At 40.8% G+C, this 12,831-nt stretch overlaps 1 protein-coding gene across 4 annotated transcripts in view; it reads left to right on the top strand.

Moving 5' to 3' along the window:
• The first annotated feature begins 61 nt into the window (after positions 1-61).
• The window catches only part of ARHGAP1 (Rho GTPase activating protein 1), a 40,616-nt gene continuing 27,846 nt past the window's right edge, over positions 62-12,831 (top strand). Inside the window, exons 1-4 of one of the 4 annotated variants that reach the window (XM_089521558.1) lie at positions 62-230; positions 3,900-4,004; positions 11,001-11,166; positions 11,673-11,765. In XM_089521558.1, coding sequence (XP_089377684.1) covers positions 11,034-11,166; positions 11,673-11,765 — 226 coding nt within the window. In that variant the 5' untranslated portion in view covers positions 62-230; positions 3,900-4,004; positions 11,001-11,033. Of the gene's footprint in view, positions 231-3,899; positions 4,005-10,988; positions 11,167-11,672; positions 11,766-12,831 lie in introns of all 4 variants that reach the window. The other 3 variants (XM_089521557.1, XM_089521556.1, XM_089521559.1) reach the window with 3 other exon arrangements.

Genomic DNA, 12,831 nt, shown 5'->3' with positions numbered 1-12,831 from the left:
CTCTCTCTCTCTCTCTCGGCGCTGTTCTGGGACCTGGGGGACAGCTATCACCGTCGGGGGACTTAAGGCCGAGAGCGCATGCGCGTAGAAGGGGGCGGGGGAGAGCGGTTGCTGGCTGCGTAGGTTTCTCCCTGGTGCAGCTTCGCCGGAGGGTCTCCGTGCCGCCTGGGAGCCGGAGGCGTCGGGTGTGGTCTTGTCTGGCCTTTTCTCTTTATCCTTCCACTGGATCTGTGAGTGTCTCAACCTTGTATTTGGCCATCCCCCCTTCCCTTGCAATAATGGTTTCTTCCACACTGTTGGGGAGCCCCTGCTGCACAGGACGAGGAGCTCTTTGCTCTTTAATTAAGTTATTCAGGGGCCCATGTCTCAGTCTCTGCCCCTTTAAGAGATTTTGGACTTCAGCTCCCAGAAGCCTCAGCCATGTCGGCCAATAGTATGGGATTCTGGGAGCTGAAGTCCAAAATATCTTAAACAGCACAGTTTAGAGATCACTACTCTACATGAGACTAATGCTTCTAGTGGTCCCCCAAACTGTGCTCTTTAAGGGATTTTGGACTTCAGCTCCCAGAATCCCAGGCTATTGGTCACCACAGCTGAGGCTTCTGGGAGCTGAAGTCCAGTCTCTTAAAGGGCACAGTTTGGGGAACCACTGATGTAGAGGCTGTGTGGGGCAGTGGTTTGAGGGTGGGCTAAGACTCTGGGGGTGGGCAAGGGTTTGAGTGTTGGACTGTGACTCTGGAGGCCTGGATGCAATTCACAGCAAAGCCATGAAACCCACTTGGGGGCACCTTGGGCAAGTCACACTCTCTCAGCCTCAGTGGAAGGCAATGGCAAGGCTCCTCCAGACAAATCTTGCCAGGAAAACCCCATGAATAGGTTTGTCTCAGGGTTGCCATAAGTGCAACCTAAGGTTAGTGCCACCCAGAGGGGTAACTCTGGTGTCCCCCCCCACTGACCTCCTCCCCTTACCACACCATACAGAAGCCTTAGTAATGCTGTTTTGCATTAATGTTACCACTGAATGTAAGACTAATAGTTGTGTCTTAAAACAACTAGCAAATTTGAAATTATGCCTTCAAATCACAATGTCATATGCACAACCTAAATATATTTACATATATATATATATCTGCGGCTTTGATATTTGCAGATTTATTATTCACAGATTTGATTGATATGTTCTCTCTAGGAATATCTAGGTCCTTCAGTGGTCAGCTTTAACTAAAAGTTGCACTGAAAGACCTAGAGATCCCTATAGAGAATACTCTACTAGGCCTTCGTAGCTCCTCCAGTGCAGTTCTATGGTCAGTGTCTGTCAGACGTTGACCACAGAGTTGCCCTGGAGGACCTAGAGATGCCTAGAGAGGTGTCCTGTCAAGTAAAAACATGGTGCTTTTGTTATTTGTGGTTTTTCCTTATTCATGGGGGTCTTGTGCCCCTAACCCTAGTGAATATGGAAGGACAAGTGTATATAGTGAAGGTTTGATTAAAATGTGATGTTTTTAAAGAAATTTTAAGGAGAATTAAATTCTTTTAAAAATAAATTTTTTAAATTAAGTTCAAATATTTTTGAAATTTCAATTTAAAAAACATTCTGGGGCTTCTCCTTTCTCCTCCCACTGAGTTTCACTCCACTCCCACCATCCCTTGAAGCATTTTAAAGGGAAGCAGATGAATGGCACAGCGCGTTTCTGCCAAAAAGCAGGTGTTGGGGGCGCAGTGGTGTCACACACTCCTTGGGGTGTCACCTGGTATGGCTGGCACCCCCCTTAGTGACACCACTGAGTCAGAAATGACTTGCAAGCACACAACACCAACAAAAATACCTTCCTAGGATGAGATGCTGTTTGCCCATGAATTGAATTATTCGGAGGTCTGTGTCTGTAAAGCATCAATCCCATGCACCTTTCTGTAGACTTAGTCTGTGTGGGGCAGTAGTTTGAGTGTTGGACTATGACTCTGGAGACCAGGGTTCAAATCCCTGCTCATCTATGGGACTCCGGTGGGTGACCCTGGCCTGGGCAAATCACACAGCATCAGGGGAAGGCAATGGCACCACCCCCCCCCCTTAAAGAAACTAGCCCATGATTGGGTTGCCAGAAGTAAAAAAATATATACTTGGAGGCACAGAACAACAACAACTTTATGTAGAAAAAAGCCCAGTCTCTGAACAGTGTAGGTCTTATTTCTGAGTAAGCATGAAGAGAGCTGAATGGCCTGGGTTGCTTAGAAGGGAAATAAAATGCTTTTCTTATCAGGGAGAGAAGCATCAGCATCTTCTCCCCTTTTACTCACTTTCTGAGGTGAAAGGAGTCTGAACCTGGTGATGTTGACACTATGCATCTTCTTAGTTCACATAAGTCAATTTGGCCATCTAAGAGAGAACAGTTGTTATTAATTGGATTAGGTCGGTTCTGCCATACTTGTATGGCAAATGTAATCCTGTAAATACTTTGCAGTACTGTATGCTGTGCTGTGATCCAGTCACAGGAACGTCAGTAAGACTCTATGGTCTCCATATCTGGACATATAAAGCGGGAGTTGCATAGTGGCCTGGTTGGTGTTGATATTGAATCCAGTGCTGTGACAAAAACATGGCCGCAAATCCAGCTGTTAGTCCTGACTAAAGTATGCCCATTGAATCAGTCAAATTTACTTGTGTGTTTACTTAGCATTCAAAAATAGATTGAATGGGTCTACTTTAGTGTGGACTCACCAGTAGGATGCCAGCCATGGCTTTTTATTAAAGCCAGTGGGGGTCTAATGGTTTTATGTATTTTGTACACCCATGTGGTTTTAAACTATTTGAAGTTATATTAAATTGTCATGTTGATTAGTATAACACTGTTTAGATATTTTTCATTATTTTAAAATTTTAGTTGTTTTTATCATGCATAAATATTACATTATTATTATTATTTTATTATAGATATAGGTCCCAAACACCTTGCAGAAATAATCCAGTTTGAGACCACTTTAACTGCCCTGGCTCAGTGCTATAGTTTTGTGACACAGTTAGTCTTCTCTAGCAGAGAGCTCTGGTGCCCCAATAAACTACGATTCCCAGGATTCCCTAGCACTGAGCCAGGGCAGTTAAAGCGGCCTCAAATTGGATGATTTCTGCAGTGTGTTTTGGACCATAGAGAGATAAAGCGTGGAAGGCTTTTGATATAGGGCAGAATATAAATATTTTAATAGAACAAATATTGTATAGCTCTCTGAAGGCAAAGGTTATGAAGGGTGATGATGGTTCCATTCAGAAAAAAAACACAGCAAATGCACTTCTTAAATGTATATGGAGTACAGCAATATTTGTTCCAGGGAAACAAATCCTTTCCTCTCCTGTCCATGGGACGGAGCATTTTAAGGGAGCATTACATCAGAATTATTTAGAACATTTTGAAGCAAGAAATACGAGGCTGTTCATTTTTACGGCAGTGTCTGTTTTGAGATCGAGTGAGAAAAAAATCAAAAGTATATGCATTCTTCTAGAATTCTGTCATTGCAGGAACATTAATCCAATCAAAGCAGAAGGCCTGATGCACCCTCAGTAGTGTTTGGCCTATAGCTTATAAATATGACAAGCTTCCCCCCAGCCCTATGCCCAAGCAAGGTTTGTTGCAACATTTTCTGACATAAGCGATCTCTGGAGGAGCTCTGCATGCTCAGAGAAGGCAGGTTATGTTGTGGCAGGGAAGGTGTGGTGTATTTTTCAGGCCTGTCACCTGACATTTCTTGGCACTAAACAGAAGGCTTTGTTTGGGAGCGGATATTGTTTGACTTTGGTTGGCAGCTTGTGAGGGAGGGGGAGCTGTGGCAGGGACTGCCGGCTGTGGCTCTGTTTTTTGCCTGAGGTGGAGCACACTGCATTAATGGTTGTCTTTCTGTACAACATCTAGCATGGATGTGGCAATAATTGCAACTCTGGAGGCCCAAAATAGCTGTGGCTGTCACTCGCATTACTGGATCAACGTGGTTGCTGCTGATATGAAAAAAAGTTAAGGGTGAGCTTTTCTCATGAACCAATGGTGTTAATCTCACAGCATCAGTGATTAACATGGCAGGTGTTTTATACACACACACACACACACACACAGAGTGGGACCTTGTTATCCTCTGGGGTTTGTTTCAAGGATCCCCTGTGGATAACAAAACCTGTGGATGCTCAAATCCCATTAAATATAATGGCAAAGCAAAATGGTGTCTCAAGGTTTGCTATTTGGAATTCATACTTTTTTGGAGTATTTTCAAGCCGTGGATGCTTGAATAAGTGGATAAAAAAAATTCATCCTCTATCTAATGTTTTCTGAAGAAACCCTTTTGTGGATATCATCCTGTGAAGAAGTTTGGCCTTTGGGATTCTGGAGCAAGACATTTTGGAGTACTGCATTTATGGAATAGTTTCCTGCAAAGAAATACTAAAATTCCTAAAACTAGAACATGAAGAAACTTGCAATTTTGTGTGTTCTAACAGATATAAACTGCTTCTTTTGAGACTTTATGGCTGGTTTTACTTCCAGCTATTCATGTTTTTTTCTCTCTGTTAAAAGTATATAGCAACATATACATACATTTCTCATTTCTTTATAAGTAGCTTCTAAGAATAACTTAAAAGGAATAAAACAATCAGAATATTTCACTTTAGAAATTCTAGCAGAAAAATGAATCATAAACACTAGAAATACATGAAATCAGATTCCAGTTGTTAATAATTAATATTAGTCACCTTTTCCTTTAGCTCATTCTAACTTTGAGAATTTTAACAGGCCCAAATTCAAATGCAATAGTTTGAACTATGGTAGACTGCTGGATGATAACTCAGCACTTTGATAAATACAACTGATTCAGGGGTTCCCCCCAGCTGAGAGTAACAATTACCAGTAGATATAGGCGAGCAAAGTGTTATTGAGTTTGGATTTGTATACATTTTGGGTGCCAAGCGATCAAAAATCATGACCCCTGACTGACCCCATCGCAGCTGCCATTACCCTAAAGGCAAGCTGACCATGTAGCCAAGCAGCCTTGCAAGGCATGGCTATAGCAAAAAGTAGATTTAAACCTTAAAGAAACCAGTTCTGGGAGTTGCCCTACAAGTTTCGCAGGCAACCTGAAAGAATGAGGAGAAAGGAAGTTTGTCTCTCCTTTTGATGGCATTAAGTACTCAGCCATCTAGATAGTGGTCCTCTCCCAAAGAAGTGGCAGACTCCTCTTTGTGTATCCATTGTTAGACTTAGTCAATAGATAGCCATCAAGACTTTTGTTCATCAGATAGCCATAGACTGAGGATATGTTTCGCAGTGTCAATAGGACCTAGATTCCTGCCCTCATTGGGCTTGTTGAGCTGAAGTTTCAAACCTCAAAACCTTGCTTGTCAGAGCTGCTGCTCCAGGCTTGAGTTCTCTGAGCCTTGGGCTCTGCTGAAATCACTTGAGCTAAGCCAGTGCTCACTGTCTCTTTCGGGCCTCAAAGTTAGCTTTGCCCGCTGGAACTCAGCTCCTAGCCACCGCGGTCGCCGCTTGCTTTCCCCGTTCCCCCGCGGCTGTGTTCACCATCCACCATCCCTCACATCCATCGTTTGGAGAAGACTCCTAAGGTAATTATTTCAACAGTGCCTCTATCCTTTCTCCTTTACTCCCAAACTCTTCCCCCCCTTGCTTTAGTATTGAATGTGTGTGTGCGTGTGTAATCCCTTTTGTTGTGTGGCTTTAATAAATGTTTATATTTTAATTGCAACTCATTGGCATTGGAGTCTCTGTTTCTTGGGGTTGGACTAGATGACCTCTGGTATACACATAGGGACCCGATCCGCTGCGTGCATTGTTAGGGCACGCCTCTCGTAAATTTGAGCTAATTAAATTCCCCTAATTCGATCCTTCCTAACAAAAGTGTGTCCCTGCAGATGTTGCTGGACTATAGCTTCCAGAGCCCTAGCTAGTATAGTCCATGGTGAGGAATTAGTATTTATTTACTTATATCCTTCCTTTTCCCTAACACTGGGATTCAAGGTACTTTATAAAGATTAAAACAAATGCAGATTAAAAAAGGATAAGTAGAAATATACTAAACTATTTTTAAAATCCGTTAAACTGTCTATAAATGCTGGGAGGTATACTCCAACAACATTTGGAGAACTGCCCACTCTTGAGACAGGCTGTAGACCTATTTTCACTCTCATCAAACAGATATAAAAACTTCTAAGTGCCTTAATCTGTGGTACTTTTTGATCAGAGTATAAGTACATGTATTGTGTGATGTGAAACGTACTATGTAGTATAAAAATGTCATGTGTCCACAGGACTGTCTATAAGTGTAGAAATGGTTGTACCCAAACACCGAACCAATAAACACATTTCTGTTTGGTGGAACACTTTTTAAAGTTGTTGCTATCCCTCCTTGTTTACAAAAGACAAAAACCAAAACCAGTGCAAGTAGAATAGATCTGTAAAAACAATTTTTGTCCATATCTGTCTGTCTTGTCTGTCTGTGCTAGAAAGCTGAAGCTCTGAGACCTTGTTTACAGCTCTTCAAGTGCCAATACTGTGAGATGTCTACCTTGCAGATCTATTTCTTTATGAATTCTATAATAAAACGTGACTCGTGTCTTGTTTGCCTATGTTGGGGTAAGCAAGAAGTATTTTTTTAAGAGCAGTGCTTCTTGGGCTAGTGTGGTGGACCATCAGTTATTTTTTCCATTGTACCAGGGACCAGCACTAAATTTGTGTTCATTGGATACAGTTGTTTCTTCTTGGAAAGTCTCTAGGGTTCAGCAGCTGATGGCTGGAGGAGTGGCATCAATCCAAAGGCTGTCACATTAAGCAGCACAGTCTTGGAGGATAAACATTAGTCTGTCTGTTTGGTTGAAATGCAGACTACATTGTTGAAACCAGGATTGCCTGAGAAAAGGTAGATGTGTGTTCAAGTGTTGTGACACTGGAACAACCCTTTGAAGTAGCACAACACCCTGATTAGGTTTGCCATTTGGGCAGATTCTAAGCAAAATCCCTATACATGGGATTTAAAAGAAGCTTGAATTATGTTTGAATCTGAATGCTGAATACTGTATTGGGGGAAGCCTGTGCCATTTATCGTTTTGGTGCTGACCTGCCTGCCAAATGCTTAGATATGATTTGATTTTTCTCAAGGGTAATAAACAAAAGAGCTGTGCTGGATCAGACCAAGGGGCTATGTCCACACATTGGCCACACATCATTCTGTTCATGCAGTGGCCAATCACTTGTCTCTTAGAAGCCTATTAATGATATGACTGCAACTGTACATTTTTCTCATTCTCTGGCAACTGATATACAGAAGCATATCTCCAATATCAGAAAAAAATAAACCGTCTGGTCTTCATATTCATGGGAGATCTGTTCCAGATTTCCTTGTGGGTTAAAAAAAATTCGGGACCTCAGATCCCATTGTGCTTCATGGCGGGCACAACACCATGCCCATTGAATTCATTGGGGTTTGCCATCCACAGATGTTCAAATCCGTGGATGGCAAGCTTGCAGATATCAAGTGCCCACTGTATAGCCATGCTGAGTAGTAGTCACTGATGAGCATAATCTCCATGCATTTATTGAGGCCCTTTCTAAAGTTGGCAGACATAACTCTCTCATGGCAGTGAGCACATCTTATGGCACTTTAACTATTCACTGACTGAATAAGTATTATCTGTCTTCAATCTCACACCATTTAGCTTCATTGGATGGCCCCAAGTTCTATTATTATGAGAGAAGGAGAAAAGCTGTTCACTATCTCCTTTCTCCACACCATTGTAATTATATGCTTCTACCATTTTTTCCTTTACTTGTCTTTTTCCAAACTAAACATGTCTAAACAGTGTATCTGTTCTTCATACAGAAGCTGCTCCCATACCTTCATATTTTGATTGCTCTTACCCTTCTTTGATGCAGTGACCAGAACACAAGTGTTCCTGATCTGGTCACACCATAGATCTTGTACAAGGGTAGAATGATATTGGCATTTTTATTTTCAATTCCCTTTCTAATTATGTCCAACATGGATTTCACATTTATTACAGCAGCCACACATTGGATTGGTATATTCTTTCAGCTATCTACTTGAGCCTCAAGAGCTTTTCTTGGTCAGTTGCTGCCAGTGCTGATTCCATTAATCTATATGGAAACTTGGGATTTTTTGCACCGATATTCCTCACTTTACATTTGTTTACTTTGAGTCTCATTTGACCTTTTACAGCCCATTTTTTGGAGTTCTTCGCTACCTGCTTTTGTTCTCACCAGCCAATTTAGGGTTATCAGCAAGCATGGCCAAGTCATTACTCACTCCAAACTCTGGATAGATTATGTACAAGGTGAAAAAAGGATCCCAATATAAATCTTTGAAATACCCCACCAATTGGTTACCTCCATTGCAAATTTAAGTTTAGGGGTTTGGCATGACTAAGAAACAGGAAGACTTAAAATGAATTTTTACTATGCCTGTCTTCAAATCAACAAGAGGTGTAAATGAAAGACCTAGTGTAAATGGTTCACATATGTATAGAACTGACTGGACTCTGCTGAAAATATGTGCTGTTTCCATTCAAAACTAGTATTTTTGAAATAGTATGCATGTTTGTTTGTAGTGTTTGAGCTTAACAATATTCTAAGTCATTAAGTGATGGACATGCATGTGCTAATACACCCATGATGGTGTACAACCAAATGCCATTTCGGTTGGCCACATATATCTACTATTTCCCATTTTCTCCCATCTGCTAGTTTGATAGGTCTGTGTTCAGTGAGAGGTTTTACAAAATCCTTCTTTCTTGGCAGGGATGCAGAAGGGATTCATCCCCTTAATAGAATGTTTTGTAGAAGACATATCTCAAGTGCTTTGGCTGTGTAAATCTATGGAAATGAGGGTCTTCAAGAACTACAATGAGCCAGTTGCATTTAGTGTATTGAAAATATTTTGAATCATTATATATGTATACACACACAAGCAAGTTTGGAACTATCTTCATTCTGATGCCAGCAATATTGTGTGCGCATTTTAAATTGTATAGCCTGATCATTGTGAGAGTATGTTGCTAGTGTTGTTTCAAAGCGGGTGAGTCATTGCAACTGCTGGTTAAGGTTTCCATAGAAACTGAAGTATATTGCTAAGAGCAGATGGCTAGTTGCAATTTAAGCATCGTTACAGCATTAGCTAATAACTCAGAAGAGGAAAGTGTACTGATCTTTGCCCTCACTGAGGTCAGGCATCTCCTCCAGTCTTTGAGAGAGAAGCAAAGACCAGTGAAAATTGACTTTGCAAATTTGCCAGGCCCTGAATACTTTTTGATCAGCCCTGAAGATTGTGTGACCATATATGTCTTGTTTTGTCGGGTTACAGGAATGCAATTTGACTTGCTGTGCAAAAGCTTAGAGCCATCTGGAGAGTAATGACAATGAGTGACTGTGTTTAAGTGTTGAGAGCGATATGTGAAGAGGCCTTGTACAGATCACAGCTCCCTTTGACACTCAGTTTGGCCCAGTACCCAAAATTCAATAACATTTTGGACAAAGGCCAGGATACCCTCTTAATGAAATGTAAATAAGATCCAGTGGCACTTTCTCTGCCCAGGTGTTTGTGGAACATCTTATTTCAATTTTTGATATTCATTCATTTATTTATTTATTTAAAACACAACCTGCCCTGTATCGAGGAGACATAAGGGAAAACCAATACTAAAAAGTTAAAATAGTTTAAAACAATTAAAATATTTTAAATAGAATAAAAATATATTAAACACCCCATCAAGTTAAAGCAGTTTAAAATCCCTTTGCATAGCGTTAGAAGTAAGTCAGTGATGGCCAAGGGCTTTATTCAGCTGTGCCTTCAAGTCATTTCCAGCTTACAGAGAACCTAAAGTAAACCTATCACAAGGTTTTCTTGGCAAGATTTGTTCAGAGGCCTTTGCCTTCCTATGTAGCTTAGAAAGTGTGACTTGCTTGAGGTCACCTAATGGGGTTTCATGGCTGAGTGGGTCTCCAGAGTTGTAATCCAATGCTCAAATCACTACACCATATTGGCTCTCAATATGAATTATTTGAATTAGGCCAGCATTGGTACTGTTTTGGCCTCCAAAGGGAGGACAGTCCACAATTCGGGTGTTGTGACAGTGAAAGCCCTCTCCCATGTCCTTACATAATGTATGATCTCACTGGTTGGGACACAGATGCACCCCTTTCCCAGGCTGATCCCAATCCTTCGGCAGGCACATATGGAGATATGAGATGTAGCCTTGGTTCTGTTCACAGCCATAATGTCTTTCTTCCATGTGTTACTTGGGAGATGAAGTTTTGCATTGGCTACATTCTGGAAGATCTTTGTTTCTTCTAGTGTTATGATTAAAATTGCTTTCATGTCTTGAAAAAAATAATTAACTTCTAGTTGCTTTATGTGTATGGTCATTTGTGGACAGTGGCGGTGTTACGTCTTGTGGTGCTTTCTAATCATATTGATGAGTGTATTAAATGACTACCTGAAATACAGTCTTATGGAAAAGTCAATGGTTTAAAAATGTAGGACGTTGCTCTAGTATGCTGTCTATTTGATACAGCAGAGAGCTGTTTGTAGAGTTCTATTTTGCATGTTGCAAAGGATATATATGGGTGTACTGTTGGTGTTTGACTGAGCAATCAGTGAGGATAGTGATATCTGAGAACACTTCTAGAAGGATAGCTTTACTGGGCAGGCTGTTGCAGGGAAGAGCAACAAGTGGGAACTTGTATTATCTGTTTACTTTCCCTGCCATTTTGGTGTAAATTCTACAGATAGAATATAACCAGACCTTCACCAACGAAGGATGGATAGGATCCTTCTCAGTGAAAGCATTTTTGTCTCCACCCCTTTCTCAACTGTAATGAGGGAAGGGAGTGATGGGCAGGACATATGTAGCAGTATACAAAATAAGGGCTTTTGGGGAGATACCATCTACATTGCTTGGTGTTTGCCTGCTTATTTGTGAATTTTTGCAGTCTTCTTTTTAGACTTTATAGCTACACAGTCAAAGCTTGACAACCATGGAGCAGTATCCTGATCTGCAGGAAGACTTGAGTTTGGAAGATACCAATGAATCTCTTAATCAGCTCAAGCTGGCTTCTCTAGATGATAAGAACTGGCCACCAGATGAAGTTCCTGTTTTTCCGAAATCAGGTGAGTATGTTCGCCACTGACTAAGCAAGGTGGGGAAGAGGGGGTTGTGTTTTCTTTCAAAGAGATCCATGTTTTGAAGACCTGTTGTAGGGAGTCTTGCTTGCTCTTCTGAATCTAAATTGGAATATTAAGATATGTGTTTAATCATGTAGTATAGTTGCATCTTAGGGTCACCATAAGTCGGAAATGACTTGAAGGTGCACAGCAACAAATAGGTATCTGGGTATATTTTATTCTACTTATTTCTAGTTGATAATTTAAGAATTATGTGGTGGGGGATTTTAGATCCTTGATTTCTTTCCACTGATAATTTAGACTTGCACATTTACATTCATGCTTGCACTTGTTTATTCTGAAATCTCAGGCTCTTAACAAAAATAATAATATTATGTTTCAATTTTCCTTCTGCACTCATGACCCATCTGCTCTTTTGTGTGTGTTTGCATGTTCTTTCACTTGTTTTGAGATTTTTCTGTTGACAATACTTTTTGTCTTTCTTTATGTAGATGACATGAAGGGTTCTCCTGACTCTGTAACTCACTTACGGTGGGATGACCCATACTATGACATCGCTAGGCACCAGATTGTGGAAGTAGCCGGTAATGATTTCTTTTCACCTTTTTGCTTTCTAATAAATATGACATTTTGGCACAGCTTGGGACTTGGAATAGAAAAAGATAAACTGGGAGAGGCCAAACAATAGTTTGGTTCTCATTGCAGAAATAACAGTATTTTTGTCTAGATAATAATTAGACTCTTGCAGAAAAATTGAGTTCATGATAAGGCAGTAGGGATAAGAGCTGTGATTCAGGGGTACACACTTGTAATATACCTGTATCTTTTATAGTTGTTTGGTGATCCCTTGAAACAGCTGGCTTGAACTTCCAAATTGCTTTTAAAAAGTATATAATTATGAGAATGAAATATAGGAAAATGTAGGCTCGAAACAGATGGGCCAAATACTCCTCTGGACACTTTGGGTGTGTAGCATTCCAATGATGCACACCCCCAAACTGCCCGGAAGTTGCTCTGAAGCTGCCTAAGGCAGTCCAAAACCAATCCCAAAAGAAGTGGCAAAAAGCCACTCCTGCCGGTGGCCCATTCGGGACCGCAGCATCCTGTTGCTGCTGTCCTGGAGCAAACAGCCACAGAGTGGCTTCTGGCCATTCCTTTTGTGTCATCTGCTTCACCCATAGTGAAGAGATACATTTATCCTGCCTTCTTTGTAGGAATGGTGGAATAAAAATATAATAAAAAAGGTCATGTACATTTGGAAGCTGGTTGTTATTCAGAAAGAACCATGTCAAGTTCCATTTAATATATATATATATATATACACACACACACACACACACACACACACACACACACACACACACAAACACACACACCGTATTTGACCGAAGTAAAACCTTTTCCAAGTAATTCTGTTGTGCTTGCAAGGTGTACAGACTCTACGATTACATCAGTGTTCTATTTATTACTCCGTTTGTGGTGTATCATTCTCTGAGCCTGGATCACAAAGATGATAAAACATAAATAATTAAGCAGGATCCTTTTGTGCTATTGCATTGTCAACAAATCATACAGTTCAGACACCACGGATATAAGTGGTGCGCTCTGCAGTGTGGACCACTTTTAATGTTACATACAAAAACATTCATG

The sequence above is a fragment of the Sceloporus occidentalis genome, unplaced genomic scaffold (genome assembly GCF_023333645.1).
Source record: "Sceloporus occidentalis isolate IW3139 unplaced genomic scaffold, rSceOcc1.0.p SCAF_4, whole genome shotgun sequence".
Taxonomy (NCBI): domain Eukaryota; kingdom Metazoa; phylum Chordata; class Lepidosauria; order Squamata; family Phrynosomatidae; genus Sceloporus; species Sceloporus occidentalis.
The sequence above is the reverse complement of the archived record's forward strand: the minus strand, read 5'-3'. Positions and strand labels throughout refer to the sequence as shown.